Below are 23,926 nucleotides of genomic sequence, written 5' to 3'. Positions count from 1 at the left end.
AGCCCCGCCTCGGGGAACCCAGAGGAAGGGGACATGCGCGGTGTACACATATGAAGCCCGGGACTGCCCTGTCTGGGTTATGTTCCCACCCCTGGGGCCCATCGCTGTTGCTGCCCTGGGCCACGCGCCTGTTGCCATGGCCAGGGCGTGGGATTCTGAAATCGTGGCTCCAGTGGGATGGAGTGGCAGGGACGGCGGGCGAGGGTCAGTCTCCCCGACCCCGGAGAACTGGGCAGAGTTGAGGAGAGGCAGCGGGGTGCCAGGCTTTGGTGCAGGACTTAAACGTGGGTTCTTTGACTGCAATGCCAAGCAGAGGCCAGCAGAGGGAGGCGTAGTGATTTGCTGGGATCTTGTGGGGTCCTGCCCATAGACACGACTTGGGAAGCCACATGTATCCCGTTTGGGACAGTCCTGTTGGTGGCAACCTGGGGTGAGTGGCCAGGAAGGGAAGAGTGACAGAAGGTGGGCTCCCTTGTCTGCAGCACTGCCCAGCCCGGCCAGCTTGCCCCGGGCAATGCGGCGGGCAGGCTGAGAGCCCCAGATTCGCCATTCTCCTGCCCGGTCCAGTCCCCGCTTACATTTTCCCCAGAGAGAGGCATTTCCTGGTTCCCTGCTCACCGTCTCAGCAGCTGGGCATTCTGCAAAGTCTCTAGAAAATACCCGCAGTAGATTTGTGAGACTTTTTTTTTTTTTTTTTTTGGCCGCACCACTCAGCATGTGGGATCTTAGTTCCCTGACCAGGGATCGAACCCACGTCCCCTGCAGTGGAATCGCGGAGTCTTAACCACTGGACTGCTAGGGAAGTCCCTTGTGAAACTCTTTAAAACGCCTTTACAAAGTGCCCAGGATACGAGCAGTGAGTCAAGGTTGTGGGTGTCCTGCCAAGGTTCAGGGCTGACCCTGCAGAGAGGACTGGATTTAAACCCCAACCTACCATTACTGTGTGTGTGCCTGGGCCAATTGCTTGACTTCTCTGTGCTTCCCTTTCTCCCTTGAAACCGAAGATCGTGATAGTACCTGCCTCAAAAGACTGATGTGAGAAAAAAAAAAAAAAGACTGATGTGAGGAATAAATGAAATAGTACGTTCTAGCATACTCGGCACGTGATCTAGTACATAACAAGCACTTGACAAATAGTATTATATTATTATGCCCCCAACACAAACCCATACATTAAATCATCTGACTACACATAAATCAGTCTTCCAGACACTTGCAGCTGCCCCTTGAGGCACAGACACTCCATCAGTAACGGGTAGAATTCAGTGCTTTGTGGGCTCCCCATCTTCTTAAGCAAGAGTGAGCAAACTTTTCCTATTGACCTGAGGTCAGGAGAACATCAATCAGTGTAATTAGTTAATTCAATAATGGCTTAATTTGGGAATGCCCTGACGGTCCAGTGGTTAGGACTCCGTGCTTTCACTGCTAAGGGCCTGGGTTTCATCCCTGATCTGGGAAATAAGATCTCACAAGCCGCGTGGTGCAGCCAAAAAAAAAAAAAAAGTAAATAATGACTTGACTCTGTTTGGCTGTTGAGGAGTTTTGGAGGGCTTCATCCTTTTTTTACCTGAAATTGATTGACAATATTATGTTTAGCTTCAGGTCTACTGAGGGCTTATTTCTTGGTTCTCACTTGTGTTTGAGATGAGAAACTGTCAAGTAAATGCCCTTTGGACAAGCAAGGACAGCGTCTGCCTCTGGGACGCGTGTGTGAGCAGCTGCGGCTGTGCAGGTCCACACGTACACACACGCAGAGATGTCTTTGACTCACAACAGTTACCTATACAAGGAGCCGCCCTCACCCTCCACTTCGGAACCTGCACTGCTCTATGAGCAGTCACAAGCCAACCAACCTCCAAGGTCAAAATATCTTCTGTGAACCCAGAAGAGAAGAGGGTAGGGTGAGGAACTAAGGAAAGCAGAAAGCCGTTAGGATAGAGGTTTTCAACATCAGCTGCAACTAAGCCAGCGCACCACAACTACTGAGCCTGCGCTCTAGAGCCAGCACACCACAACTACTGAGCCTGCGCTCTAGAGCCTGCGAGCCACAACTACTGAGCCCGCAAGCCACAGCAACTGAAGCCCAAGCACCTAGAACCCGTGCTCCACAACAAGAGAAGCCACCGCAATGAGAAGCCTGTGCACCACAACGAAGAGTAACCCCTGCTCGCCACAACTAAGAGAAAGTCTGCGTGCAGCAAGGAAGACCCAACGCAGCCAAAAGTTAAAAATAAATAAATAAATTTTTTTAATTAAAAAAAAATAAAGCAATAAGAAGCAATGAACCAGACCATTCAAACTTTCCTTACTGGGACCCACCTAAGAAATACTTTTCACTTTGCAACCTGTATCTATCTCTTTTTGAAAAAAAATTCATGAAACAACATTTACCCTAATTATGTTTGAGGCACTCTGATATTGCCTATTACATTGTATTTGTTTATTATAAGTGGTGATTATGCCCCCGCCAAATTGATCTCACCAGCCGCTACTGGGACCCAACTTACCATGTGTAAAACACTGAATTAGATTTACACATACACCAACAGGGGTGGCCTCAAATCATGCTGTTGGGTGAGAATAGTAGGAAACAGAACAAGATTTATAGCATAATGCCACTTAGGAAAGCAAAAATCACACACACACACACACACACACACACACACACACACACACACACAAGGATACACAATGGTTAAGGATATACATCAAACACATTAGAGGCGGTACCATTGGGGGAATGAAAAACGGAAAATAAACTCCAGGAGGATCTGGATGCAAGGATGCCCGCGTGCTGTGATCTGAGAATGGTTGGCTAGGCTCGGAACTGGGGTCCAACAAAACAAAAGACGGGGGGGTCATTTACTGGAAAAGTTTGAGAATCACATAAATATCCAGAAAATACATAGGAGCTGGAGAATGCCGCATTTAGAATTCTTGAAATGTATTTTAAAAATCAATTCATAAGGTCAGAGACAAAATATCATCCAGGGCAAAGTTGGAAGGGAGGAGGAAGGGTCCCCTCACCATCGACAAGGTGATACCAGATGAAAAGGAGGTGGTCGGCTTGGAGGCTGGCAAGGAGCAGGGTCCGAGAGGCCTGGCTGGTCAGTGCACCCCCGGCGCACTCCGGGGGCGGGGGCTCATGGCGGGGGCCACAATGACTCCAGGGAGGGGCTCTCTGTCGAATGTACGGCCCCTGCCTCATTGCTCTCTCGCCCAGAGCCCCTGCCGCCCAGGAGGCTGTCTGCCCCCAGCCCTTGGTTACAGCTTTTCTGGACCAGGATGGACCCCTAGCCCCAGAGTCACCAGTGCTCACACCGTCTGCTTCCCTTTACACCCAGCAGCCTCGTTTTCCTGGACTAAGGAGATTCTCCTTCGGGAACCTGAACCCAGAAGGGGGAGACCATTGCCATCGGGGTGAGGGCTGCGGCAGGAGGGTCTGGAATCTGGGCAGGAGAGACTGGTCTGGGGAGCGCGGGGGGGGGGGGCAGAGTTACAGGGAACAAAAACTGGGGCCAGGGCTTTCCTGGTGGCGCAGTGGTTAAGAATCTGCCTGCCAATGCAGGGGACACGGGTTCGAGCCCTGGTCCAGGAAGATCCCATATGCCACGGAGCAACTGAGCCCGTGGGCCACAATTGCTGAGCCTGCGCATCTGGAGCCTGTGCTCCGCAACGGGAGAGGCCGCGATAGTGAGAGGCCCGCGCACCGTGATGAAGAGTGGCCCCCACTTGCCGCAACTAGAGAAAGCCCTCGCACAGAAACGAAGACCCAACACAGCCATAAATAATAAATAAATAAATTAAAAAAAAAAAAAAACTGGGGCCAGCCAGGAAGGCGGTGGTGGTAGCGCGGAAACAGACCCTGAAAGTATGGCTGGGTTATTTACCAGTACAACACAGAGCTGGGCTTATAAAGGGAAATCCTACGAGGGCCAGGCAGGCAACACAGAAGAGTGAACAGAACGGGGGGGCGGTAAGACTGGGGGCCCCCCAGAGCACAGCCCATGAAAAGGGCAGTCACCCAAAGTGGCCACTGCTCCCATGCAGAAAAGGGACCCTCGGGGTCCAAACTGTCTCATTTTCAAGAGAAGCCAATAAATCCAGAATTTAGTGTAAAACCTCCCAATTTATTTTATTTTAATTTTTTGGCCGCCCCGTGAGGCATGCGGGATCTTAACTCCCCAACCACGGATTGAACCTGTGGCCCCTGCAGTGGAAGCGCAGAGTCTTAACCACTGGACTGCCAGGGAAGTTCCAAACCTCCCAGTTTTTGAATTGACGACACTTTTTTGCTTTTAACATGTCTACAGACTGAGGTGGTTAAGTGGCCAGACTCCCAGACCCTGCTGGTTCAAGGCCCGGAGGCTCCCCACAGCCCACCCCTCCACTCCCCGTGGGGGACCATCCTTCCCTCCCTTATCACTCCTCTGGACCCTGTGACAGCATGTCTTCCTTGTAAACGTCAAAGCTAATACACGGGGTGGTGGGGTATTTCCTGGGCTTCCCCAGAGCCTAGGCAAAGCCCTGCCTAAAGCTTTTAACTTCTCTTGCCATCATTCCGTGCTCACCACCAATTCCTGGTGTCTAATTTTGCTTCCTGGACCCTTTGATCCGGCAGGTGGGGTGCCCTGATCAGGGAAGAGCACCGGCCCATTTTGGGAAGGGACGGGCTGGCAGTCTGCTCTATACAACTGCCCTGGGTGTGCCTGGTTAGGGGGACCATCCCCTAGAGACGCGGTGTCTCAGAGCGCGCTGACAAGTCCAGGGTCCACGCCTGCAAAGAAGGTGCTAGAAGTCTCCCCAACTCTGCCTGGAAATCTGCAGGTCCTGGTGCCCTGGAGGGGCCCCCATCTCAAGGACGGACTGGCCTGTAGAAAGGGAGACCCTACAGAAAGGCCCCCCTCTGAGCCCACCTACATCCCTCCCCATCCTCTTCAGACAACGTGGGGGGAAGTTCTGATATGTGGGGGCGTTCAGGAAAGATGCCTGCATCCTGCTGCACTCGTTCCTCCCTTCAGCCGGTCAGTACCCTTCGCCACCGCCCTTGCCCCCGTGGGGAACTGGTGCCCTGGGGCCCTCAGAGGCTGACACCCTCACCCGCAGCATAAACATGACACCTGCTACCCGCCTGGCCCAGAGGGAAGCGCTGTAAAGCCAAGCCCCAGGGCAGGCGGGGAAGCCCCTGGGCCACTATGATGCCTAAACAGGAGGTTGGAATGCAGGGCTAGAGCTTGAGGCAGAGGAGGCAAAGGGCAGGGGGAGGTCTGGCGTGGAGGGGATGGAACCGGCCTGGAATCAGGAAACCTTGAGGAGGGGGCTGGGAGAAGAGAAAGACCCAGTGGGTGAAGGCAGGGCGGTGGGGAGAAGGTGGGGAGGGGACGGGAAGGGGACAGGGAGAGGCAAGTGGGCTGGTCCACAACACGGAGGGACCAGAAGTCCAGGCTTCGGGCAGGCAGAGTTAGTCATCAGCTTTGAAACTGCCCAGTGAACTCGGCAGCTCCTAGCAGACTCCCCGTTATTGCCTCTGTGTCTCCCCATGTGTCTGCCCCAGCTCACCTCAGAGACCCCACACCCCAATGGCTCAAAGGAGAAAAACCCGGGGCAGGGGTCTCCCTAATGGTAGAGTGGAGCCTGCCTCAGCTAAGCTTCTCTGGGGTCAGGGGTCAGTGCCCACCCTGCACCAAGCAGTTGACACACTCACTGCCCCCGTGACCCTCGCAACACCCAAAGGATGTGTTTCCCCTTCTGACAGAAAACCAAGGCTCACGGAGGGGAAGTGATTCGCCCAGAATGCATCTGAGGCTGCTCCATCAATCAGCAAGCCGTATGGACCAGCCCCTGCTCTTAGAACTGGGCATGTGGGGGTGAGAGACAGGCCTAGCACTCAATCGTGTACTGTACTTTAGAGAGGGAAACGGACAAATAGAGAAGTTCAGCTAATGATCAAGAAAATACGAAGGCCCACAACATTGTAAATCAACTACATTTCAATAAATTTAAAAAAGAAAAAGAAAAAAAGAATGAATGAGACAATATATACAAAAAAAAAAAAGAAAGAAAGAAAACACGAAGGTAACAGGGTCAAGCGTGTGTGGGGTGCTACTCTGGCTGGCAAACTCAAGGGAGGCCCTTGAAGAGGTGACAGCCTGCCCAGCAGACCCCCAAGGAAGGCCTGTCACACAGAGGGAACCGTGAACACAGCAGCCCTGAGACTGGACAGAGCTTCCCGCCCAGGGCACAAGCGGGCACGTGCAGCTGGAGCTGAGGGCAGAGGGGTGGGCCTGCAGAGAGAGGGGATGGGAAACTGCAGGACAGAGGCTGAGAGTGGAGGCAGGGAGGCCCAGCAGGAGGCTCTTACGCAGGCCTCCACGTCAGAGGTGACGGGGCCTAGAACTGGGGAGAGGATGGTGCGGACCAGGGGTGCAAGGGAATAGAGAGAAGGAGGATGTGGGCCTGAACTGGGGAGGCTGGGGAGGAAGCAGAAATGAAGGGGAGGCAGATTTTGACCCTAAAACCCAAGCATCTTACCCCTGACGGGGACTTTGTCTTTTTCTCCTTTGTCGTCCCTCATTAGCCAGGACAGCGGGTACACAGTAGGTGTACATTTAACTCATTCATATATTCAATGAATATTTATTGAGCACCTACTATCGTGCCTGGCAAAGTCCCTGGCCTCTTGGATTTCACACTGTGGAGAGAGAGGGGGCGCGCGTGTGGTGATGGAGGGAGGGAGAAGAGAACGGAGGACCTTTGTTTCAGATGCGGTGGTCACTGCAGGCTTCTCTCCCACCTCCTTGGGGGAGAGAGGCGGTGAGTCTTGGCCGTGAATATCTTGAAGAAGTGCACCTCAGGCAGAGGAAGCGGCAAGTACAAAGGCGCGGAGGTGGGAGGGTACTCACTGAGTTTGTTGATTCATTCACCGTTACCTGTGCCCTTGCCTTGGAACTTTCTAAGATCAGTGCCTGGGTCTTTCTCATCAGACAGCAGTGGTCAGAGGGCTGAGTGGGGGCCACGTCCTCCCTTTCTTTACGCAATTCCTCTTTCCCCAACACTGGCCAGGCCTAGAAGCAGGACAGGTGGAGGAGAAAAGGCAGAGACAGTCAAGCAAGAGGGTGGGTTCTGTGCTGTCCCACCACTCACCCCCAGGCTGTTCCTGGTTTTAGCCCCTGAAGGTCCCACCCTGGCATTCCCCTCCCCCCACCTCTGCCCCTGCCAGAGTCCCCCTGGCACTGGGAACCCCCTGCCCCTCACAACAGTCACTCCTGCTGAGTGGAGCGTCTGTCTCTCACTCTGCCACACCCGCTCTGCTCAGCCCCCGCACCACGGAGGGACCTAGGGGAGCCCGGGAACCTACGGTGCAAATGAAGGGCCGGCCCAGGTGAACCCTAACCGCGCCGCCTGCAGTGCAAGGGCGGAGTCTTAACCACTGGACCGCCAAGGGAAGTCCCCCGGCTTTCTTATGCTCATAAAATAAGTGGAAGCGGACTATCACTTCCTCATTATCATTCCTAAGTCATTTCTGCTTCTCCAGCAATCTTGCTGACATGTCGCTCTAAATTCCACCGATTCAAGACTTTCTATTCTTACCAAGAAAGCGTAACAGGCAGCAGACCCCCAAACAGGCCTGACCACACACGGAACAAGGTGGGCGCTAGGTTAACGGACCTGACACGGTTTCTGCGGCAGCGACAGAATCAGATGAACCTCTGACAGGGAGATGCCCGGGATGGGGCGGGGGGTGGGGGGCGGGAGCGTTAGGTGCCAGCTGAGAACGTCCCCGGGCAAAGTCACCGGGGAGCTGCCTGCCTGAAGGGGCCAAGTAACTTCCCTCACCCTGCTTCGCGACGGAGAAAGGGGACCTTGCTTCACCTAAGCGGCAACCCCCTCCCTGTTTATCAACAGCTGAGAAGGGCTGGCAGGGTCTCAGCTGGGATTTACCCTTCTTGGGGTGGGGACGTTGTGCGCTGCCCCCTTGAGAACTCAAGCCCCATCAAAAGTCCAGGAAGAACAATGACTTTTGTTTGGTCCTATTTGCCTTCTGGATGGTCCCTGGGGAGGCGAGGAGGCGAGCAGGGCTGTACGGCCCCCTTTGGGGGAGAGGAAAGGGACGCAGGAAAGACTGCCCGGGGGAGACACTCCGTTCACACTTACCGAGGCCTCGCAAGACCCCGCCCTTTCACAGGTAGCATCTCATTTACCGCCCGTGGCTCAGAGACGGAAACAAGAGCCCAGGATCACAACGGCCCAAGGTGGTGGAGCTGCAGAGCCCGGGCGCGCGCCTGCCGCCTAGACGCCGCCGCCTCCCCCGGACGCTCGGGCGGACCCGGCTCCTCGGCCCCGGGCCCTCGAGGAATCGGCGCCGCGGGCACAGCCGTGCCCTGAGACCGGGGAGCGACTCCGGGCCTGCAAGTCGGCTGGGTCAGCCCTCCCCCAGGGCCCGAGCCTCCCCTTCGGGCCGGGTCCTGGCCCCCCCCCCTCCCCGGGGGCTCCTCCGGCGGCCCCGCTGACTCAGCACAAACCGAGCCGCGGCGCGCGGGGAGGGGCCCGGCCCGACCAGCCGCCCGGGGGCAGCAGTTCCGCCCGCCCCTCCCCCGGCCCGCCCCGCCCCGCCCCGCCCCCGGGAAGAGGTCCAGAGTCGGGAGCCGCGGCCCCGGCAGAGCGGCGCTCGGGAGCCCCGAGGGAACCAGGCGGGAGCGCGCAGCCGAGGCCCGGCGCGGGATGACAGCCCTCGGCGTGCAGGTGGGCGAGAGCCCGGGGTGGGGGCGGGGAGGGGCCCGGCCGGGGTCGGGGGTGAAGCCGCCCAGGGCGCGGGCCCCTCGAGGTCCTGCGGGCACCGAGGCTCCCAAACGGCTGGGGAGGAGTGTTGTGCTTCTCTTTGGGGTCCGCAGTGTCCATCCGTTAGGTGCACCAGAGGGGTCCCTCCTGTTAAAAGGGGGCGCGTCTGGGGCGGAGGATGGACGGAATCCACTCGAAAATGAGGCTCGCCTTGTCACACGAGGAAGCATCTCTGGGGAAGCCAGGACTTTCCTGGGCGGGGGCAGCAAGACCATCTCCCCTCCTGAAACTGATTTTGGGGGGCGGGCAAGGGGGTGGACTCGCTGGGGCACGCGGAAACCTCAGGACAGGCTGTAGAGAGGGGAGGGGCCCGCCTCGCAGAGATGGGGTTTCTCCTTAGAAGGATGCCAGGGGTCCATCCCCACGCCTACCCCCCGGGCGTGCGGCTCTCCGCTGCCCTGCGTCGAGCTTCCCTAGCGGACGCGTCCCGCCTCCTCACCTCCCGACTGGACGGGCGCCCCGCAGCGCAGACTCCGGCTGATCCCAATGCGCCCACTTTGTAGATGCGGTGACGGAGGCTCAGGTGAAGTAACCCGCCCGTGGCGGCCAGCTCAGCGACAGAATCGAGTCGAACCAGACTTCTGGGCCCGAACAGGAGAGACTCCACCCACAGGCCGCGCCCCCAGCCCCTTGTGGCCGGGACACCGCAACCCTAGAGCCGGATGCAGCGAGTTCCTCTCGTGCTGGGCATAATCTGGGGTCCCGGCCGGGCCGCCTCCGGGACCGGCAGTGAGGAGGGTGGGAGCGGGTGCGGTCCCGCCTTCGGGAGCCGACGGCCCTGCGTGGGAGAGACGTGCACACCGGGATTTCGGAGCGGTTTGGGGGAAGCGAGTGCTAGACTAAGAGGCGAAGAAACTGCGGCAGGATTAACGGGGGCGGGGAGGGGCAGGAGAGTAGCCAGGTAAACAGACTTGACCTTTTAGTGAAAGAAGGGGGGCGGGGAAGATGAGGTAAAACCCTGGGGCGCTACTGCCGGCGGCGCGGGGCGGGGCGCTGTGCTGGCTTGAAAATCGCCGCTGATGCTAGGAGCACGTAACCGCCGGCCTGGGACTGTTCTAAGCAGTGGGGGTGCTTAGGTCTCGTTTCGGCTCCACCCGGGGGCCAGGAGGCAGGTACTGTTATCTTCAGGGGGTGAGTAGCTCGCCGGAGGTCAAAGCGCTAAAAGGCAAGCAGGCCGGCTCCGGCGCCTCCCTGACCGGTGCCCTGCGGTCACGCAGGCGGAGCTTACTCTGTAGGAGGCTGTCGAAGAGATTTCCAGCTGAGGAGGAGGAGGGCCTGACCTGGGCCTGGGCTGAGCGGGCAGTGGGAAGGGGTGGTGGGGGGGGGAGGGAAGCGCAGGAGCGCGGGGCGGGGGGTTGATGTGGAGAAAGCGTAGTGAGCAGCCCAGAGTGTCCACTACTTAGGGGTTGACGGGATCAGATGGGGTCCTGGGTTACAGAGGAGGACAAGACCTTGGCACTGGACTCAGTGGCCCAGGAGTGCCACGTGACACTGTTCTACAGGTCACTACTTAATCATTCGGGGCTCTGGATGAAAAAGGGAAATGCTTCCATTTTTCTTTTTTTTTTCAGTAGAGACAGTCCAGGCCCTAAGAGATTAAAGTGATTTGCCCAAGGTCACAGAGCTGGAGGCTGGTGGGTCAGGGGCAGGGCTAGACTGCCCTCATACCCTCTGGTCCACGGACCTTCCACTGACCAACGCTGATGCCCAGCTGCCCTCCGGGAGAGGATTTCAGGCCCTGGATCACTGCAAGTTCACAGAGGTGCTGGCAGCCGGGGTGTGGGGCAGTGGTGAGGAATAAGGACTCCCAAGATACCTTATTATTGTTACTAATATTAATCAGGAACTGCTTCTGTGCTGGGCACCTTTATATACATGATCTCACTTAATTCTTGGGAGTTTTACTGGTGTCAGGGTTTGAATGATGCCCTCCTTTGGGGTGGGAGGGGGAAAACGACCTGATGTCAGCTGTCTTTTTCTGATCCCAGTGTGATGTCTGAGGGCCTGGAGATTAAAGTCCACTCTGTGTGCAGGACAGGTGGGGCTGAGGGTAGGATGGCATGTGCTTTTTCTCCAGACAGCGTGATGTCTGAAGTCAAAAGGCCTCTGGGTGCTGCGTTCTTGTGACTTGTTGCCTGCGTCTGGGGTTTTCCCATCCTAGAAACTTATCAACCTGCAGGGAGTTACATAACCTCCGGGTGCCTTCATGGCTACTCTTTCCTGCAGGGATCACTAACTCCTGCTACAAAATGCAACTGCGGAACCATAGATGAGAAAATAAGGGCCAAGGAGGTTAAGAAACCGCGCAAAGACAAACACCTTTATGGTTTGTAGTCCCAGAGGTTTCCAAGTTCCCTTGGTTTGTTTCTCAGTAGAGCCGTTTTTTCCTCATGAAATCCAGTACGGACTCTTAGATTCCCAGCGGCTCCAGCAGGTAAGAGGGACCTGCTGTGGGTTAAGTGAGGGGCCGGGAGCTGACCCCCTGCCCCCTGCTTTAGCACCTGGAGGCCTCCAGGAGACGAGGGGATGCGGTTTGAGAACCAGAGCCCAGACTCCCCGCCCGAGTGCTCTCTACAGCGCCCCAGGCTGCCTTTGTCTCTGGTCTGCGTCGGGTCCTGAGCCCTTGGGCGTCCCTCTGGCCGCTCCAGTCCTTCTCACCACATACTGAGCCCCTCACACGAAGGCCCCAGTGGGTATTCATCGGTTGCGTGCATCCCCCCCACTACACATGATACAGCTGTCGGGCAGCTGTGCCAGGCTTTACTGTGATCTCGGTGAATGCTCTTGGGCTGGTCCCCTGACCTCTGTGTGAGTTTCCCTTTTTACATACCCTGCCCCCCCCCCATGGAGCATCTCCACCAGACTCAGGTTTAAGAGTGAGACAGGACCCTAACTAGGCAGAAGTGCTGAAAGCAAGCCGGATCCATAAGGATCCTGGGGCCTCCCGGGAGCGTGGCTCTGCTGTCTGCCCCTCACTGAGAGGGGCGGCCCAGACCGCCTCTGGAAGCCTCCACTTGCACGTGGCATAGGGCTCACCCCCAGAGTCCCCTTTCGGTTTGCTTTCTAGCAGTGATCGTCACGCATGAGCTGTGTGCTTTGCTTACCTCCCAAACTGGGGCGTGACCTGGGCTGCTTCCACACACACTCTAAAGGGCGTAATTTATGACTGGGCAGGAGATGGTTTAAAGGGAGCTTCAGATGGAAGTGACAGCGGCTGCAAACTCGACCTCGTGGCTCTTGAGCACGGCGCCGCGTGCTGGGGACACGGTCCTGCCCTCCCACTACGAATCAGACAGGAATGGAAAACTTGTCAGAACGGTTCCTGACGGAGAGTGACCGGAGGGGTCCGTTCTGGGTTGGGTGGGCAGGACAGACCCCTCCCAGGAGGCGATGTTTCAGCTGAGACATGAAGAATGGAGAAGGGGGGGGGGCAGCCGGGAGAAGAGCCTTTCAGGTGGAGGGACCAGTAGGTGTGAGGAGGAAAGTTCTAGGCTTGTCCTAGGCATGGCCAGGAGGATGCCCTGGGAGGGCTTGTGGGCCGTCTAAGGAGTTTTACCCTTTGAAGCATTCCTTTTGCTTCCGGGTTGGGGGTTGGGGACGGTGGCGTGGGGGTGTCCCGGGGCTGTGGGAAGGGACACCTCACTGGACGCGTGGCCCGGCTTGCCAGGAGAGAGGACAGGGTGTACTTTTGCAGGGCCGAGACCATAGGCTTCGAAGGGGAGCCTCAGGGACTCCCCCACCCAGAAACTTCTAGAACAGACAGTGGTGCCCCGTCCTGGGCGGAGTACAGGCTGAGCCAGACTGAAGGGCAAAGTGCAAATATCACTGCGCCCTGAAGAAAAGTGCTGAAAAAGCTGGGTGCAGATTAGAAGGAAACTGGGGAAGACCAGGGGCCAGAAGAGGGAGCTATGTAACCTTCACTGATGTGCTAATAAAGTCTAGTGCAGTATTCTTGTTTTGCATACAAAGAAGCCAAGGCTGGCTGCTAGCTCAAGGTCACATCAGCCAAGCCAGACAGGTTTGCTGACTTCAGAATGGACTAAGATTTGCCTGTCAATACAATTTGGGTTTCTTACTCATTATAAAGATCATTAAAGAAAGGTCAGGAAACTCTTTGCCTGATTAATAACTGGATCCACAGGCAATGCTTATAGGTCTTGAATGGAGGACGGACGGGAAACAGGTAGGATGGGAGGAGGGTCCCCCCCCCCGCCCCACCAGGAGGTGGGTCTGTGCTGTGACTAAGGTGGGCTTCCCGGGCATCCTGGGAGACTGTGGCTGTCGGAAGCTACAAGGTGTGTTCTGGGTCTTCCCTGAGGAGGCTGGTGAGCTGTGGCGGGGGCCCTCCCTCATGCTGCCCCGTGCTGTCTTCCAGGCCCAGAAGTTGCTGGCCCAAAGGAGGCCCCGCCGGTCCTTCTCTGACCCCTCCATCCGGGCGCTCATTATCTTGTGCGCCTCCCTGGCAGTGGTCCTCTCCTCCCTCTCCATCTGCGATGGCCACTGGCTCCTGGCCGACGACCGCCTCTTTGGGCTGTGGCACTTCTGCACCACCTCCAACCAGGCTGAGCTGCACTGCCTCCGAGACCTGAGGCAGGCCCATGTGCCCGGGCTAGCCTCGGGCATGGCTGTGGCCCGCAGCGTGGCCACCTTGGCCGTGGTGGTCGCCATCTTTGGCCTGGAGCTCCTCATGGTGTCCCAGGTGTCCGAGGACCCCCGCTCGTGGCACAGGTGGGCTGTGGGCTCCGCCCTCTTCCTCCTCGCGTTCATCCTCTCCTTCGGGGGCCTCCTGAGCTTCCTGACCCTCCTCAGGAACCAGGTCACGCTCATGGGCCTCACACGGACGTTCTGGAGCGAGTTCACGGCCTCCTTCCTCTTCTTCCTGAGCGCCGTCAGCGGCCTCCACGTCAACAGCATCAGCCGTACTGACAGCGTCACGCACCCCTGGGGCCTGCCTGCAGAATTTTAGGCCCCCCTGCGAGGACACTGAGTTCTACCAGCAAGTGGGGTCACGATGGGACTTCTCCAACATGGGACATTCAAACTGCCGCCTCTTGGCCTTGGGGTGGTCGGGCCAGTGGCCTTTGCAGCCCAGAGGCCGGGTGGGTGCCTCCAAGCCAGCAGCTGCACCAGCTTAGCCACGTTATTAGGATGTTGATTTTACAAGAAGAAACATATTTTAAAACCTTTTCTTGAGTCCTTCCTGGGATGGGAATAGACGTGGAAGCAGCTCAGGGAACTGGTGCTCAGGCTGGCTGCACAGCCAAGTACATTTCACACCTGTTTTACTGACTCTGCCGGGATATGGGCTGTAGGGTCCCTGGGGCCTCCTGCGTTGCTAAGAGTGAATCATTCGTCAGCGAAGGGTGTCCAGTCAGTGCCTAGAACCTTCTTCACCAGCTCAAAGGGCCTTGTGCAAATTCCCTGCTTTAGCTTTGGTCATGTCAGGGAGGCAGCGTTCAGGGCTGCTGGGGTGTAGAAGCTTTTCAAACCGTTCGACTTTATTTGAGCCCTGCCCTTTGTCGGGGGTACCCCGTAATCCCTGGATAACCCCAGCTTCCAGCAGCTGGCTGTGCCTCGGGACTCTCCCTGTGAATCCCGCCTGAGGCCCTTCCAGGAGGGCCCGCCTGGCTTCTAATACTGTACTCTCTGAGGTAAGCGTGTGCATCCATCTTTGGTAAGGGCCAGACAGCCTCAGGGTACCATTTTTATCCTAGAACACACTTCAAAGAGCACATATCTGGAGCTGCTGGACTCCAGGGGGTACTGGGGACTGGCCCAACCTCAGGTAATGATTAACAACCACCCTGGATGCAGAGGCCTGCAGGTGGAGGGGACCAGGAACCAGTGGAGATTTCCACCCTTGCTGGCCACTTTACATTTCTGTGCATCAAATTGGCCCCTGTCCAGTCCCTTTTCTGCCCAGTAGGTGGGTTTGTGGCCCTCAGCCCATTTCATTCTACACTAGCCCCATGCCCCTCCCCCACCTGATGAATTCAGGCCTTTCCTGGTTCATTCTGGCTGCCACTGATTGCATGGGGTTTTGGTCTCTGCCCTGCCAGGTCCTCTTTCTGGGCTGGACTGGGTGCCTCTAACTCTCCTGTGATTTTACTTTTTTTTTTTAACTTTTTGATTCCAAGGTGTACAGAGTCCATGAAGGTCCCTGGAGAAAGCCCTGGAAAATGGGTGTCTGGCCTTCTCACCCCAGTAGCAGACTATAAGATGCAAAGGGGGTGACCCTGTCTGCAGGGGTGAGATGCAGAAGTTGTGGGCCAGGGCCACTTGTCCAGGGTCACCCAAAGCCAGGACTAGAGCTGGGCCCACCTACCAGCAAGATGCCCTCTTCTCTAGCCGCGGGGAGGGTCACCTCTGCTTCTGTCAAGAATGCTCTCCCCTGAGCACGCAGGCTTCGTTTTGTAAAAGGGTTCAAATACGTAGTCCTTTAACCCTCACATGGCTGGCAGGGAAGGAGTGCTAATAATTGAGGGAACTGAGATTCAGAGTACAGGGGGAGACTTAAAATCCCCAGTGGGGCGGGGAGACAAACCCCTGTCCGCCCTTGCCCAGGAGCAGGGGAGACAGACAGCCTTGGAGGCTGGGGATTTGAAACCAGAAGCCCTGGACCGAGCTGCCACTTCCCTGCTGAGTGTCTTGGTCAAGTCACAGGACCTTGGTGAACCAGTTTCTCTTCTGTCAGTGGGACTCTGCCCCATTTCCTGCTGTACTGCAGATAGCTTAGCCGAAAGCAGGAAGAACGGGTGCCTCATCCCACGCTGGGGCGACTGAAAGGGCCGGGGCTCTCCTGGGCTCCCTGTGACTTGGCTGTCAGAAGGCTCTGGGGGAAGAGCGACCGGGTGGGTGAGTTGCGGTGAGGGGTGGGGAGGGTCCACCTAGGGCCGAGGGCCTCAATCTCCGCTAAGCTTGTCCCTGAAAACTGGAGCAGGGGGACCCGGGCAGCCCCATCCTCCAGGAAGTGGTGGGGGCGGCATCCTTCACCTGTGGCTCCCGGGCAAGAGGACTGACAAATACCAAGTCTCATCCCAGCTACCGTTTATTCCCCTGCCCCCTCCTGGGACCCCTGAAGTCTTCCCAGAAAACTCAACAGACCCAAATCCCAGGCCCTCTTCCTGCCCCAGGTCCCTTCGGTTCTGAGGAATTACCACCACGCCCCTGCCCCGAGGCCCGGAGGAGGGGTGTTATAGTCACAGGAGCGAGCACACAGCATCTGGCAGGAAGATGGGCAGCAGTCAGCCCTCAGGACCTGTCTTGGCCTGTCTGGGTGGCCCTGCTCCAGCCTCAGATGACACTGGTCCTGCAGGTACCCCGGCTCTGCTCCGAGGGGCTGGCCTTGGTGCCGCTGCTGAAGGAGCCGAGGGCCACCGGGTGCAGTGGGAACTCACGCAGGTGCCACTGCCGCCACTTCTTCTGAACCTCCAGCTGCACCTGCCCCCAGAGACCAGCCGTCAGCCGGGAGGAAAGGATGACCCTGGCCCAGGGTCCTGCTCCCCTGGGGCCTCGGTCGGGCTCTGCCACTTCTGCCCAGCGGGCATGCCTTCCCCTCCTGCAGGCCGCTCAGATTTACCATCTCGACGTCCAGTAGGTATTGAGGGCCCCCTTTCCCTTGGGTCCTTTCACCTGCAATCTCTGCACACCTGTCCCGAAGAAGGGGGTTGTTCCACAGTCTCCAGATTGGTCACCTGGGGCAACTGGACACATCCCCATGAAGCCACCCAAGCTCGGAACTTATCTGGGGGCCAAAGGGCTGCTCTTTGGGAATTTCCTTCACAATCCCCAGCTGTAGCAGCAAAGCCTTTGAGGCCAGACTTGATGCTTGATTTTTGGAAAACATCAGAGGCTACTCCCATTCAAGTGGGGCAAACCAGATGATCAACAGTCACGGGAAGGCTTTACTTGTGTGCAACACCGTATCCAACTAATGTCAACTGCACGGCCTCTGTGCCAGGAACCTCACGTCCCGACGGTGCTCTGGGCAAGGGCAGAGACCTCCAGCTAGGGGTGCAGCCCCCCGCCCTGCCAGGAGTCACACTCTCTGGAGGTCTCAGAGGACGGAGCAGCAAACGTTTCACCTGAGTCACTCGTTTTACAGATGAGAGGCCTGAGGCCCAGAGCAGGGCCGTGACCGACATCACCCATCAAGCAAGCAGTCAGCAGCCGCGGTTAGGGCTGGGGTGCCTGCACTTTCCTCCATTTCCTGAACTTGCCCAAGGATAAGAATCACCTGGGGTGCTAGTTAAGACATTCTCAGCCTCCAGCCCAGACTGACGGGACCTATTTTTGCTGGTTTAGAAACAGGGCAGGACCCAGCGGTTGTTTTAACAAGGCCTGCAGGTGATCCTGGGGCTCCCATGAGGTGAGCCCAGACTCCTGGAAGACAGACCCAAGCCAGGAGGGCCCGGCCTCCCCCACCAACGCCACACCCCACTCCCCACCACCCCTTCCAGGTACGGCTGTGAGGGAGCTCCCCTGCACCCCGGCAGCCCAGGACACTCACCTCCCCATTGAGGAAGCAGTAGAGAACGGCCACCACCAGGCCCTGCGGAAGAAGCCGGGCAACGGGATGAGTGCGGGCCCAGCACCCAGCCTCCTACCCGCCTGGGGCCCTTTCCTCACCAGCCCCAGCTCACTGCTCCCCACAGCTGTTCCAGAGCCTCCCCGCGCCTCTCCCCCTCCAGGGGAAGCGGAGGCTTCCTCTTCCGGCCCTCAGTGCCCCAGCTGTGCTGGCATCACCCACACAGACTGACACGCTTGGGGGCAAGGACCTCCCCCGTGTCCAGGGAGGGGCCCTGCACCAGGGCCGTGCCAGTTACGTTAAGTGGAGGCCACAGGGACCAGGCAGGTCACCAGAATTAGCGAGGCGGGCCACCTGGGAGAAGCAGCAACAACGGCACCTGAGCCATGCCCATCCGGCCCGGAGCTGAGCGGGTGGGGCAGCCCATGGGAGCCCCTGGGCCTGGGTGGGCTCATCTGCAAGACGAGCTGGAAATCTGGAGAGGTTTAAACAGAGCCAGCTACTCACGTTGAAAGACAAATGTGTGGCCGTGTGGTCAGAACAGCTGGCGTGCAGGTCGCAGGCAGGTACCGGCCAGCCAACAGTGGGGCGTGAGCCCCCCTCACGTCCAGGTCAGAGGCCTCAGGGCTACGTATGCTTTAGGTTCCCTGGGACGGTGGGGGTCTGTGCCTATCAGGGCCCTCCCCCGCTAGCATCCGGAGCTCCTCTCTTCCCAGCGGTACCCCCGGAGTCCTGGCGTGGAGCCTGCCAGGCGGGGCTGCGGGCGGAGATGCGGGACCTGAGCTGAAGAGGCCTGCGTGGAACCGTGAGCTACGAGCAGGGTCTCGCAGTCGGGATGCCCTGCTCACCTCAGGGCCCTCCGAGGGCCGGCCTGTCCTTCCTAACAAGCCCCTGCCCTCAGGCTTCCCACAGAGGCCCGGGTGCCACAGCCCTGACCTCGGGTGGCCCAGCCCCTCCCCCCAGTGCCAGCCAGGCCTGCCCCTGGCTGCTTATGACATGGACAGGACCCCAAAGAGGGGTGAACCTGCCTGTTTATGGTGGGCTTCATCCACACGACTGCTCAGGAGTCCTGGTGTTTTTTTGTTTTGTTTTGTTTTTATATTTTAGTTTTTTTTTATTTTTGGCTGCATTGGGTCTTCGTTGCTGCGCGCGGGCTTTTCTCTAGTTGTGGCGAGCAGGGGCTACTCATCGTTGCAGTGCGCGGGCTTCTCATTGCTGTCGCTTCTCTTGTTGCGGAGCACGGGCTCTAGGCACACGGGCTTCAGTAGTTGTGGCACTCGGGCTCAGTAGTTGTGGCGCACGGGCTTAGTTGCTCCGCGGCATGTGGGATCTTCCCAGACCAGCGCTCAAACCCGTGTCTCCTGCATTGGCAGGCGGATTCAGAACCACTGCGCCACCAGGGAAGCCCAGTCCTGGCATTTTAACAAGAGTTACAAACTAGAAGGATCTGCTCTAAGAGTCTCAGGTGTGGTTGATGCCACAGGGAACAGGGACCAGGGGGGTGGGGCAGGAACACGGACTCAAGGCAGCAGTTTTCAAGTTTTGCCACACATAAGAATCACCTGGGAGCTCTGGCCCAGGATGCAATCTGTGCCCCAACTCCGAATGTCTGGGGTGAGACCATCAGCAGCTCTGAAAGATGGTTCGAAGGGGCACCATTGATTAGGAGCCGCTGTCAGAGGGTGTGAAAGTCGGGCTTTGAAATAAACGAGAGCTGGGTTTGGGGCGCAGCTTAGCCTGTGTAATATTGGGCTTCTGGGTTCCAGGTGCTTCATTCAATCCTTGCAGAGCCCTAGGAGGTGGGTGGGGAGGACCCCCGCTTCACAGGTGAGGGACTGAGTCCCGGGTCGGCAGGCCAGGAGCTGGTGGTCAGGCTGCTGCCACCTCACTGGACCAGGGCTGCCGCAGCCTCAAAGGTCTGGAGACACAGTCTCACTGTTGAGGTGGGGGTAGCCCCGGGTGAGGGCCGGTTAGACGTGCCCCAGGTACGCAGAGGGCGGCCTGCCTCAGCCAGCAAGCTTCAGAAATTCCACGGTTTGTATACAGTCATTAAGAATATGCAGTCTTGGACCTCCCTGGTGGCGCAGTAGTTGAGAATTGGCCTGCCAATTCAGGGGGCACGGGTTCGAGCCCTGGTCCGCGAAGATCCCACATGCCGTGGAGCAACTAAGCCCGTGCGCCACAACTACTGAGCCCGCGAGCCACAACTACGGAAGCCTGCACGCCTAAAGCCCGTGCTCCGCAACGAGAAGCCACAGCCATAAGCCCGCGCACCACAACGAAGAGTAGCCCCCGCTCACCGCAACTAGAGAAAGCCCGCGTGCAGCAACGAAGACCCAACACAGCCAAAAATAAATAAAAATTAAAAAAAAAAAAGAATATGCAGTCTTTGAAGAATTTTAATGACCTGGAGAAACGTTCATTATGGAATGATAAAGAATTAAACAGAACAAGGAGGATATAAAAGCCACACGTCCTGATCTCAATTTTGTGTATGTGTGCGTGTCTTCTTGGATAGAAAAGAGACAGAAGTAAACACACTGACATTTTAACAGAGGTCATTATATCGGGTTATGAGATTATCGATGGATTTTCCTTTTTCTTTTAACTTTTCCTTATTTTCCAAATTTTCCTCAATTAGCAAGTATTTCTACAATTAGGAGGAGCTAATAAACTTTCATTTTTAGAAATATATGACAGGGATCATAGCATTATGGTTCTGTGTGTGTTCTTTAAGCTCTCGTCTTTTAGAAATACATGCTAAAATATTTACGTTTGAAATACAACGATGGCTTGGGGTTGCCTAAAATGATGTGGGTGGCGGCAGAGGTGAAACAGGACAGGCCACGAAAGGGTAAGGGCCACACGGAGGTTCGTTATATCGTCCACTTCACTTTTGTATTATGGAAAAATTTTTCCATAATACAAAATTTAAAAAATATGCATACAGTATAAATGTATAATATATAATAAAATGACATCTATGTTTGTATTTGAACAGTGGTTCTTTTTTTAAAAAAAGTCTTAAAGATCCTTTTTCTCTGTAAACATTTCAATGGGAACATTTAGGCAAGTGCTTTTGGTTTCCTCCTAACAAGCACTTCCCGAGGGGAGCCGAACGGCCTTCAGGAGCAGTCTGCAGCCCCAGCCGCAAGCCCAGCTCCAGAGACAGGAAGTCCCCACCCACGCAGGATGACACCTGGGTCTCCAGGTCCTCAGCGGGGTCACTACCCACTTCTGTTGGCCAGGTCATGACCTTCCACCCGTCTGGACCTGGACCCCCCACCTGCTAAACGGGCCACGGTGAGCCCAGCCTCCCGCACGTTATGTGGAAGCTTCCTGGCCCAGAGCAAAAGATCACGGATTACACAAGAGACTAGGTGCTCTGCGGGTCTGGGGTGCTGGCCGGGGTCTCTGGGCAGAGAAGGGGCTCAGAGGGAGCAAAGGGGACAGCCCTGGGGTGGGGGTCTGAAGGCGTGGGTTAGGGCCAGACCCCACTCAGGAATGTGTTCCCAGTGATGCGTCCTCCCTGGAAGTGAGCTGTGACAGGAGGACCACCCTGGGCACACCTGTCCTGAACAGAACTCCAGGAATGAGGGCGGCGTTGAGCCCCGCCCCAAGGCCGAGGCCTGCCCAGGTGAGGAAGACTGTGGGATGGTCAGTGTTGTTGAAGACAGGCTGGCTTCTTCCGGAAAACCCACTGGGAGAAAGTTCTCTCAGGCCGTTCCCTAGGGACTAGCCTGCTTTCATCTAAATCTTGAAAGAGTGTGTTTCTGTCTTTGCTTTGGCTACTGGGAAGCTCCAAACCAAATTTATGACACACCTCTCCCACCTTCAGAAAACTTGATCAAATTTGTTTCTGTGTATGAACTCAGTTTTGGCTTTATTTTCTTTATTCACTGATCCCTCATCTACTTATTTTTTGTCCTTTGTATGTTTTCCCTGAAAGCTACATCATATTATTTTTGGAAGGAGATAGTTATGAGTAAATAAACAAATAACACTGTGAAGTTTGGGATTCATGTTAAAAGCCCCTTCTGTCCAAACAGGTTTACTATATTTTTTAACTTCGCAACATCTTGTTGAATTAGAAGGTAGGTGGTTTCTCCCCCACCCCCTTTGTTTTCTTTTTTTAAAGTTGGCTTTTATTTTTAGTAAATTGTGTATGTAATTGGTTTCAAAGAGTCAAATGTCTCTTGTCACAAAAAAAAGAAACGAAAAAACAGTAAGCTGCTGACACCCCTGCCCCATTTCCTGTTCTCAGAGGCAGCGACTTGGAACTCTCTTGACTGATTCTGAGTTATAATGCGGATGTTGCTACTTCTGAATTTTTCAGCTTGGGGCGGTTTTTTTTTTTTTTTTAAAGAGTTTTTTGTTTTGTTTTGTTTTGTTTTTTTAATTTATTTTATTTATTTATTTATTTATTTATTTATTTTTGGCTGTGTTGGGTCTTCGGTTCGTGCGAGGGCTTTCTCTAGTTGCGGCAAGTGGGGGCCACTCTTCATCGCGGTGCGGGGACCGCTCTTCATCGCGGTGCACGGGCCTTTCACTATCGCGGCCCCTCCCGTTGCGGGGCACAGGCTCCAGACGCGCAGGCTCAGCAGCTGTGGCTCACGGGCCCAGTTGCTCCGTGGCATGTGGGATCTTCCCAGACCAGGGCTCGAACCCGTGTCTCCTGCATTAGCAGGCAGACTCTCAACCACTGCGCCACCAGGGAAGCCCACTTGGGGCGGTTTTTATGGACTTCCCAGTGTGGAGAGGAGGCTATCCTTCTTTCGCACAGCCTTCCACCCCCCGCCCACTCCCCCACTACACTCATCTTCCTGTCCTACTCCTTGATGGCTAAGCCCGAGCCCTCGGTGCTTACATTATTTTGACTCTAATTACCGAGACTTGTGCGATCGTGTGTGCTGGGCTACGTTCCCTTCGTCTTCCCTGGAGTCAGTCTCTCTCTCCTTACTTGCATCTCCCACCCCCGCGTGACTGGTGGGGAGCTTGGGCCCCACTGAGGGTCACGCAGCACGGTGAGGTCCTGCCCCTGCGTCTCGTGGGTCTCTGCCAAATGAGGCATCCCTCTGCCTCCGGGAAGACCTGGCTTTTGGCCTCTCCACTTTTCTCTCAGGAGAGAGAGAACACTTCTTCCCACCGTGAAGCCACAGCCCCTGGAGCTTACCTGGAAGGAGCCAAGGGCCAATTCAAAGAACAGCTGCATCTCCATGGCATCCTCCGGGGAGAAGGCAAAGACTATGTAGTGGACTCCGAAGAGGGGGACCAGCAGGAGGGTGGACTTGGCCAGGCGCCTGAGGACACAGAGGCGCTGCGGTCTCAGGCCCCTCCACACCCAGGGGCACCCCCATCTCGCCTGACTGCAGGAGGCTTTGCAGCAGTGTCCCCGCCGCTTGTTTGTTTTTACTTCCGTTTCGGAAAATCTCCAGCTCCCACGCACCCGTCACTCGGATTCAATACTTATCAGTCCACGGCCAGTCCCCAAATTTCTGTTCATGCGCCCTATCAGTAAAACGCTTTGAACCCATACCCACATGAATAACTTTATTGATTTATAACGTATCTGCATGTACTACTATCACGCTGTGTCTTATGTATTATTAGCAAAACCAGCATTCTCATTTGTTTGATAATAAATATCTGTAAGGAGAAGCTCTTTTGTTTTCTTCCCAGGTTAGGGTGGCCAAATTTAGCAAACAAAAATACAGGATACCCAGTTCAATTTGAATTTCAGATAAACAATGGATAGTGTTTTTTTTGGTGTAAGTACTAAAAAACTATTTGTTGTTTATCCAAAATTCAAATTAAACTGGGCATCCTGTATTTTATCTGGCAACTCTGTCCTGGATCCCCAGCTGCCCCCTACTTTGGAGCCACTACTCTAGTGACATCCTGGGGAATCTGTCACCCAGTAATCCAGGCCTCTGCCAGATTCTCAAAACTCAGATCATGACAGAGAAAGCCTCTGTTGGACACTGATTTGTCTTCAACATTTGTCATGGGCTGAACTGTGTTCCCCCAGAATTTTAAGTTGAAGGTCTAACTAAGCCCCAGTACCTCAGAATGTGACTGTACTTGCAGACAGGGACCAGTTTAAATGAGACCATCAGGGTGGGACCGTAGTCCAACCAACTGGTGTCCTTGTAAGAAGAGACACCAGGGATGCAGGTGCACAGAGAAAGGCCACGTGAGGACCCAGTGAGAAGGCGGCCGTTTACAAGCCAAGGAGACAGACCTCAGGAGAAACCAAACCTGCCAACACCTTGATCTTGGACTTCCAGCCTCCAGAACTGTGAGTAAATAAACTTCTCTTATTTAAGCCAGCCAATCTGTGGTATCTTATTGTGGCAGGCTGTGCAGACTAACACAGCATCTTTCTTGAACATCTTAAAGGTTTTAAAGTATTTTTGGATCACATTATCTTGAAAATCTGGTGAAAGCTAAGGTCTGGTGAAAGCTAAGGTCTAGTGAAAGCTGGAAAATACAGTCGACCCTCGGCATCCACGGGGATTGGTTCCAGACCCTCCGCAGACACCAAAATCCTTGGATGCTCAA

At 55.8% G+C, this 23,926-nt stretch overlaps 2 protein-coding genes across 8 annotated transcripts in view; one reads left to right on the top strand and one right to left on the bottom strand.

Moving 5' to 3' along the window:
* The first annotated feature begins 8,659 nt into the window (after positions 1-8,659).
* LOC130706229 (voltage-dependent calcium channel gamma-like subunit) lies at positions 8,660-14,023 on the top strand. 7 transcript variants are annotated; one of them, XM_057537566.1, is made up of 3 exons: positions 8,665-8,742; positions 9,342-9,361; positions 13,214-14,023. In XM_057537566.1, the coding sequence occupies exon 3, from the start codon at positions 13,460-13,462 to the stop codon at positions 13,802-13,804; it is 345 nt and encodes a 114-aa protein (XP_057393549.1). In that variant the 5' UTR covers positions 8,665-8,742; positions 9,342-9,361; positions 13,214-13,459; the 3' UTR covers positions 13,805-14,023. The 7 variants fall into 7 exon arrangements, with proteins under 7 accessions (XP_057393546.1, XP_057393549.1, XP_057393550.1 ...); XM_057537563.1 differs by lacking the exon at positions 9,342-9,361 and having other exon boundaries at positions 8,660-8,742; XM_057537567.1 differs by lacking the exons at positions 8,665-8,742; positions 9,342-9,361 and adding an exon at positions 9,945-9,969.
* A 1,728-nt stretch (positions 14,024-15,751) lies between these two features.
* The window catches only part of LOC103018074 (secretin receptor-like), a 59,146-nt gene continuing 50,971 nt past the window's right edge, over positions 15,752-23,926 (bottom strand). The window contains exons 11-13 of the mRNA XM_057537727.1: positions 22,539-22,665; positions 17,348-17,389; positions 15,752-16,278 (exon numbers count right to left, since the gene is read on the bottom strand). Of these exons, the coding sequence (XP_057393710.1) occupies positions 16,132-16,278; positions 17,348-17,389; positions 22,539-22,665 (316 nt within the window). The 3' untranslated portion in view covers positions 15,752-16,131. The remainder of the gene's footprint in view (positions 16,279-17,347; positions 17,390-22,538; positions 22,666-23,926) is intronic.

Source organism: Balaenoptera acutorostrata, chromosome X (assembly GCF_949987535.1).
Source record: "Balaenoptera acutorostrata chromosome X, mBalAcu1.1, whole genome shotgun sequence".
NCBI classification, from domain to species: Eukaryota; Metazoa; Chordata; class Mammalia; order Artiodactyla; family Balaenopteridae; genus Balaenoptera; species Balaenoptera acutorostrata.
Note: the sequence above shows the minus strand (reverse complement) of the source record. Positions and strands in the feature narration are given on the sequence as shown.

Excerpts from the sequence above, each read along its gene's own strand:
- LOC130706229 (XM_057537569.1), top strand. The coding sequence starts at position 11,162 with ATGGTTTGTAGTCCCAGAGGTTTCCAAGTTCCCTTGGTTTGTTTCTCA. Across the intron at positions 11,273-13,213 it reads ATTCCCAGCGGCTCCAGCAG|GCCCAGAAGTTGCTGGCCCA; the intron begins GTAAGAGGGACC and ends GCTGTCTTCCAG.